We start from the raw sequence: 8,065 nt of genomic DNA, 5'->3' as shown, positions 1-8,065 counted from the left end.
GGTGAGGGTTCGAGTCATATATATCAAGAGCTTACGAGGGCATCCTGTAATAAGCAGTCATGGTATGTAATTGGAAATATTTTGCAAAACATGAATCTGCAACCTCAGAAGCATAATGTAATCCGCTGTTCTGTGTAAAAGCCTTTCGGGTTTTGAGCCTCGGCCTCCTGGTATAATCTTTTCCAACTTCTTCACTTTGAGTCTGACTGCCCATCTTCCCATTTTTCTATTTCTTCTTCTCATTTTCATTGGCATAGTTTTTCCTATTCTATAATGCATCATTATCGAACAATTAAAAGATGATAATATGTTTTTGAAATAGGGGTTGGTTTTCTGTATGATAGAACTCAAGTTTTGAGTTGTAATCTCTAATATTTATATGTACATATGAAAGTGGGGGAGGGGTGCGGGGTTATAATGGGGCGTTGGTCACTGGTCATGTGAGCTTAACAGGTGGCGATTTTGGGGCTATTGATTTTCACAGTTTGAGCTGTTTGAATCAATCAATTATTGATCTCGAAAAAAAAAAAAAAAATTTAATCATTGACTGTTGGGAGTTTCATATCTAGAATAGAACTAAATACTACAAGATTTGATTTCTACTACTTCTTTGACATTATTCAATCTTCCTGTCAAAAAATGGCATGCAGATAATTTATACAGAGGGGTTGACATGTGAAGTCAATCAGAAATCTAATGTTGACTAGGTACATTTATGTTTATTTTTTAAATGAAAATAACGTTAAATCTATATAATCTATGAATATTTTTATAAACTCTGAGCTTCACAAAGATATAAGTTATATTTCAATCCAATCTATCATTGTTGGGTGTTTTCTAGTAGTAACGATTCATGATATATATATTTTTTAATCTTAAAAAAAAAAAAAAAACCTGAAATACCAGCCGACTTAGCCACGTACATGGTACATATGTCTGGTAAAGCTTAAATTATAATTTAAATTAGACAAATACGCGTTTTTTGTGAAACCATACCTTATTATTCACTTTTTATCTCTACATTTTATAAAACCAACAACTTAAATTTTTAATTAAGCACTCCGAAAGAATCTTATACAACAAAGTTTTGGTGCAATTTGATTACAGAAGCAACCAAATTTGCATACATTGAAATGGCCGACTGAAAAAATTTATCGAGTTTCTATCAAAATAGTGAGGAGGATTCAATGTCAACCCCATAGGAATCATGGAAAGAGACTGATGAGAGGGTATAGGGCACACATGCATGCAAAAATGGTTAACAAAATATAAAGGGTCCCTTACTTTGTGCTCGAGGGTTTTAGGGTTTTTAAAAACATTGAAAAATTTAGCCATGTGAAGGTTTGACAAGGACTTTTGGTTGAATGTATACTCAGGGTTCTAGGGTTTTCGAAAACATTGAAAACTTTAGCCATGTGAAGGTTTGACAAGGACTTTTGATTGGATCTATACATATATCGATGAATTCAAGGTTTAGGTAATTATAAGATGATTTTGATATCGTAAATGTAGGAGAGAAATATGTAATATGATGAACATTATATGAATTGTATTACGAATAATTTGAATTTAAGTTGAGTTGGTCTAAAATACGACCTAGGTGAGTCCTCATGGCTCATATCATGGTGATGCTGGAAAATTCAGCCAACCTGACCTATTCCGGGTTCAGCCAATTTCATATAACCTTTTAATCGATTGGGGTCTCTTCAATTCAGCTAGAGCAATTGACTCGTTTTGACTCTACTAGTGGTTAATAGTTGGAAAACTCTGCAAGTACAATTTTTTTTTTTCTTTTTTGACAGATTCGGCATAGGATGATAGTTGACGTCATATTATTTGTTGTTGCCAAAAATTGTTTTTGGCAACAGCTGTCTTCATGTACAAAATTTATAGAAAAAATCTATACTCATAACAATGTTGTTAATAGTTTTTAGTTCTACACCCTGCTATTTGAGCTAAGGGCAACTCCAATGCTAACACTATTGCACCATTTTGCACTATTTTTTGGTGCAAAGTTGCTCCAATATTACAACACTAAACTTTGCATCATTTTGGTGCAAAGTGAATAGTGTCGCACCATATTTGGTGCAACATTATTTATTACACCATTTTTTTACACCAAATGGTGCAATGTTCATTTTGCCCTTATTTTTCATTAGATATGGTCAAGGGTATTTATGTCATTTTCGTTTTATAATGATGATGATGATAATTCATTACACTATTAATTATATTATTAAAGTTTATTATTTTTAATAATATAATCAATAATAATCAACGTAATTGTTAATTTAACGTAAAGTTTAATTCTTAAAGTTTACGTTTAAAGTTTAATTTAACGTAAAAATTGTATTATTAAAGTTTATTATTTTTGTAAATTTAACATAATTGTTTATCATAAATTAATAATATAATCATTTATTTTTGTCGATTTAACATAATATATAAAACATGTGAATAATTTAGTAATCAATATATTTGTTAATTTAATGAAGTTATGATTTAGTAATTTATATAGTTATAAAATAAATAATTAATTTTTTAAAATAAACGCATTGAAAAAAATCGAAAGAATGAATAAAATAATAAAGTACTGTTCATTTGATGTAAATTTTGGTGTAATGATTGGAGAAGAATTTTGGTTTGATACAAAATTTGATGCAAATTTCGGTGCAGCGCCGAAGATGACCTAAATGCCCACTAAATGGAGGCAATAATAACAATTTATTGGGCATCCAGCTGATTTCTTTGTCAAAGACCAAATATAAACCTTCATTGAATCAGATTGCACCCAACAACCCATACTGTCCATGTGGGTTTGCCAACTAATTGAAGATGACCTTTCTATACATAAACATAGACGTCCCTCTGCAACTTGGCGCTCAATTACGTGTAAAACGGTTCACTCCAACCTATCTTTGAGTCGGCCAGGCTGCGGCCGCGGACTATGTATCGTGCCTGCCCAGAAGGCTCTCCAGAGACGAAATTTATAATATTATTTATTTATTTATTAATATCTATACAAGTCGGCTCAAGTAGCTGAACGCTTAAGTCTAACTTAATAAATTTAGCAATTCGAGACCCTATCGAGTTTGGACTAAGCAAAAATTGTGTCAAACAATTCAACTCACTGTGCACTTCTAAACTAAAGTAAGTTCAAATTATATGCTTGCAAATAAGATTCTATAAATTACAGTCCCATAAATGGATGATATACGATTAGGCTTCATGATTATTTTCACCACGCGTCCACGATAAATAAAAGCTTTCGGATTCCTTTTTGCATTTCTTACCTTTACCAGTCAATACTCATCGCAGCAGTCGTGTTGTGGTTGAAGATAAAACTTCGGGATTATTTTTGAAATTACATCAGGGTAATTTACTCATAAGATATTCTTTATGATATAATACTTAAGTCTCGCACTACTAACTTGGCCAATATAAGTCATGCATTGCGTGTTATTCATATGTTACTTGCATCGTCATTGATGATTAATAATTTGTTTCTTCTTATAACAATATCTTTGATCATTGACGTTCTAATTAGTGTTTTATATGGTGTCATTTTTCGATCTCCCCCAACCTAGGTAGTAAAATTTATATTGAGCTATTGAGAAAAACTGTTAGATCAATATGTTGGAGATTTATTGGTTATGTATGTGTGTGACGTAGGATGTAATAAAAAAATGAGATTGAAAATGATAAAAGGAATGGAGCGAAGAAAATGGAGAGAATTTAGAGGGAGAGAATACCAAAGTTGTCTTATTAGAAAGTATAAGTCCGTTTATATAGAGTTTTAAATGGTCAAATTTAGGTACAAATATTTAACAAAATACTAGAGAATCTAACAAAATAATAGAGAATTTATCGAATTTAATTAAGTAACGCCTAAAAAAATACTAAAGAATCTAAAACACTAATTACATATTCAATTTGAAAAATTTTCCATGTAATATCTTCTAGGATTTCCATTTCTCCTTAGTAGAAAGAAATCGACTCCATGAAATAGACTGCAATTTCTTAGTAGGAAGGCGATCATTCTACCCTACCAAATAACATAAACGACTGTATATATGATGACAATCAAATTTGCAAATCATTCTCAAGAATATGATCTAACCAAGGGGACAATCTTTGGTTTTAATCAACAACGTGGAACTCAAAAAAAGTAACAAAATGTGCAACTAATCTATAAAAACTACCACATAATTAATCTACATAAAAAGCACAATATACTAGCATGCTAGACTGACCTATAAATACAAATGTGTGTAACATCGATGGCTCGAATGGATCATGGACCCCTATAAGAAAATAATCATGCCATTGAAAATAAAACCTTCATTTTAAGTGTTGTGGCTAATCAAATTGATTATTATCAAAAGATTGAAAAAACTGTTTCTTTACATATTTTAGAAATCATACCAAAGAAACACAGCATAAAATCACATTGACAGCAATCGTGCCTAAACTATGCGTCAAAAGCAAGCTCATAATTTTCAATATTTAAATAAAGTCTACATTTTATCTCTGCATGAAAATTCAAAATAGACAATAGAGGTTGGAGTCAATTAAATAAGATGACAGGTAATTAGTATTCAAAAATCCAACGTTGATAGGAAAAGTATGTGATCGAACAATGATCTTGAAAAGAAATGCGAAAACCCGAGAAATATTATGTAATTGAGGTAACGTCATAACAAAGTCATTGGTTAATTTTCATATAGAAGCAAACAATGATAATTTTGATACGAAGGCAAGGATATGTGGAATGTCTAGATTATGTGGTAATACTAAATGTATTTCCTAAACTTCTCATGGACAACCATTTCAAAGACAGGTGTAACAAGAGATACGAGACAATTTTCAAAACTTTCATCCTCGCTATCAGCATATGAAATATGCTCAACAATATGATCCTTATTTTCCTCATCATAATGTGAACTAGCACAATCAGACTTAGGAAGTGACTGTCCAAAATCAGGTGTAGGCTTAGCGTATAACAATATTATGTAAAAATGACTTTCAATAGTACCTAGCAGATCCTACAAGTTACATATTAGCATGACAAATACGACATAAGTAACTCACATTGTGAAAGTAAGAGAACCCGTTCAAGATCGTCGAGGTAATTCACATTGTGGAAGTAAGAGAATTGTTTAAAATCATTGAGCAATTTTAAGAAATAATTCAGAACCAGCAAGACCGTCAAAGTCTACAGTTGTATTTAACTCGTCTAGAAAGATAATGAATGTATTCAACATACTCCCTAGATTGAAGGTAATTGAATTGATAACTTCACTATTGTTGTAATAACTCAGGGGAGTTAGTATAGCTATAAGAGTTGTTATATGATTTGTAAATGATTTTGATTGTAGTGTCGAGACAAAGCAAGTTACTTGAAATAAGTGCAAATTATTGCTTAGAACACGCACAATATTGGAAAAAAACCTTAAAGCCAAACCTATTATTTTGTTACATTTGAGTATTTTTTATTATTAATTTTTTTTCTTCTGGATTATACCAGACCAAAGAGCATATATATGATTTAGGCTCAAAAGCCCAATAAACTCCAACTGGGCCCAAATCTTTTATCACTTTCAATCTAGCCCAACTCCCAACTACTACTCCACAGTTTCACCTCGTCCATTTATCGATTCCAGAATTTCGATCCTCCACGTCGGCGACCCATCCAGCTGCGACTCCCGCCAAGGACCTCCACGCCGGCAACCACATCACGTGCTTCATCATCACCGCCATCATCTTCAACCCTAAACGATCCGGTATCGTAGAAACTCTATAGTTTCTTCATCCATCGCCGTATAACACCACCATCTCCAACTTAGATCCTGTCGTCGGCAAGATCGAAGCCCCACCTCTGACATACCACTCAATCCTCTACTCACCATATCAGGAAACTCTGCCACCAACCATAAAATTTGCCGTCGTCTCTCCGCCATCCCTCTTGTACTTGCAAATCCGACGCCACTACCACCCACCGCTACACCAGTTGCCACTCACCGGCATGCTAGCTGCCACCCACCACCATCTTCATCAATTCTTCTAGTCTCTAGTCTGACTACTTACCCCCTGTCGTTTCTAGTCAAGCGAAAACACTCATTCCCGGCCACCGCTCTATCTGCATTGTCATTGCCACAACGTCTACCGTCAATCATTTAGCTGCCTTCCAGTCGTCGTCGCAGCCATTCTACTACCTTCCAGTTGTTGCTCATCCCGACGCCCGTTGCTACCCCCATAAAAGTCACCACCTAGGTGATCTGTTCATCCACTCAATTGCTCAAGAGTATTCTACTACAATATTGACGTGCCAAATTGAAGATTACAATTGCAACATAGTTTGACGCTTTTCAGTCTCACGAGTACATCGCCAATGACTTCAAGCTTCCATGGGCATCCCTCCGCAACTCGACAACGGGGAGTCACTGTTGTATGATAGGTTAACAATACTGCTTCATTTAAAATTGCATCAATTAAATTTTTGTAGTGATGTTATTTTAATAATACATCAAAAGTCATTTTACTGGATCCCCTTGGTTTCGTCAAAGCCCCATTTTACCTTACTTATTTTACACGATTAGATTTTGATTCGTATTTGATCCGTGCTTTGTTATTTTACATAAATTAGCAGTATTAGCTTGTCATATTTGAATATACTTAATCCTGAAATTCAAAAAAAATGTTGATGTTATTAATTTTGATTGATTGAACTTATTGTTCATTGATGTCACCATTACACGTCATTTAATTGATATTATTTTGCATGAAATTGTGTAGTGGTCATCTTGTCGTCTATTTTTTTCCAGTACATTGACCATGAACCCATTCCAATTTAATGTACTCACTAGACAATTAGATCAACTTGCCACTTGCCAGCAATACTTACAAACTGAATTAGCAGTTGTCCAAATCGAGATGGCTGCTAGTCGTGAAGAGAGTCGAGATCTAACTGCTAGTGTGAACAATTTTAAACAAATCCCTCATTCAACTGATGTTAATAATTCTGATGTTTCCCACAATAGACAATATCGTCGTCAAAAGGGTGATCAAAAATATTTTCAACACGATCATAGGGATAGGGATCAATTTTAAGCAAATCCCTCTCGGTTGTAATAGCATTTTGATACCATCGTTAATTCTCCCCTGAAAGACAATTTCAATGAGAAAACATAAATCTATAACTCGAACCCTCAGGATGAAAATATGGTACAACCAGCCGTAGGAACAGATCAACCAAAACCATAAATCAAACCGGGATTGCATTAGTAGCAGAAATGTTCACTATACAAAAACAATGGTGCCCTTTAATCAAAGAGGCCAAGCCATCATACATCTCCAAAACTATACTGTAAAAGTTCTTAACCAAAATATGATTTCTATACTAAAAATCTCACACCCAGACCCTACATAGTGGCACGGCTGCAAAATCGATGGTGACAATTTTTTCGTGGTCAGCCAGAAAAAATCCTGTGAAAATCAGAACATATCACAGCCAATAATGTTTTTGCATTTATCAAAAGACACTATCAAATGTAACCTGGAAGATCGCACTATGCCGTGGTTGTGGACTAGAAGCATTTGCGAGACCTCGAAGCAGCCTCACAACATCAGTCGAGTCATCAAGATAATATTTAGCCTTGCTCGGCTTTTGTCCAACAGTGCAAGCAAAGATCTCTGGACTGGCAGGTAAGGATGAGCTAGAAACAGTGTTCAATATGCATTCAAACATATCTTCATCCGATCTATCATCACCAATGCACATAACAAAATCAGGCGGCGATCCATCATTGACCATTGTTGACAGGACCTTCTCCGCAACCAACCCTTTTGTCACTCCCTGTCAATCAAAAAAAAAATTCTTCCAGTCTCTAGGACAGTGGGACATATCTCAAGATTTCACAATATAACTCAGAATGAAAATCATGGAATCAACTCGATCATCATATCCATATGCATAAAAAATTGTCAATATATCACATATAATGCAAGAGGTTTTCCAGAGGGAGCAATCCCACTTTCACCTTAAATTGGTCAGAATAAGAGCGAG

General features: G+C 34.2%; 1 protein-coding gene across 1 annotated transcript in view; it reads right to left on the bottom strand.

Moving 5' to 3' along the window:
* Positions 1-7,253: 7,253 nt before the first annotated feature.
* LOC111396133 (probable alpha,alpha-trehalose-phosphate synthase [UDP-forming] 9) overlaps positions 7,254-8,065 on the bottom strand; it is a 3,357-nt gene continuing 2,545 nt past the window's right edge. The window contains exons 3-4 of the mRNA XM_023022444.1: positions 7,556-7,855; positions 7,254-7,485 (exon numbers count right to left, since the gene is read on the bottom strand). Coding sequence (XP_022878212.1) covers positions 7,360-7,485; positions 7,556-7,855 — 426 coding nt within the window. The 3' untranslated portion in view covers positions 7,254-7,359. The remainder of the gene's footprint in view (positions 7,486-7,555; positions 7,856-8,065) is intronic.

The sequence above is a fragment of the Olea europaea genome, chromosome 6, assembly GCF_002742605.1.
Source record: "Olea europaea var. sylvestris chromosome 6, O_europaea_v1, whole genome shotgun sequence".
In the NCBI taxonomy this organism is placed as follows: Eukaryota; Viridiplantae; Streptophyta; class Magnoliopsida; order Lamiales; family Oleaceae; genus Olea; species Olea europaea.
This window is presented reverse-complemented; position numbering and strand designations above follow the sequence as displayed.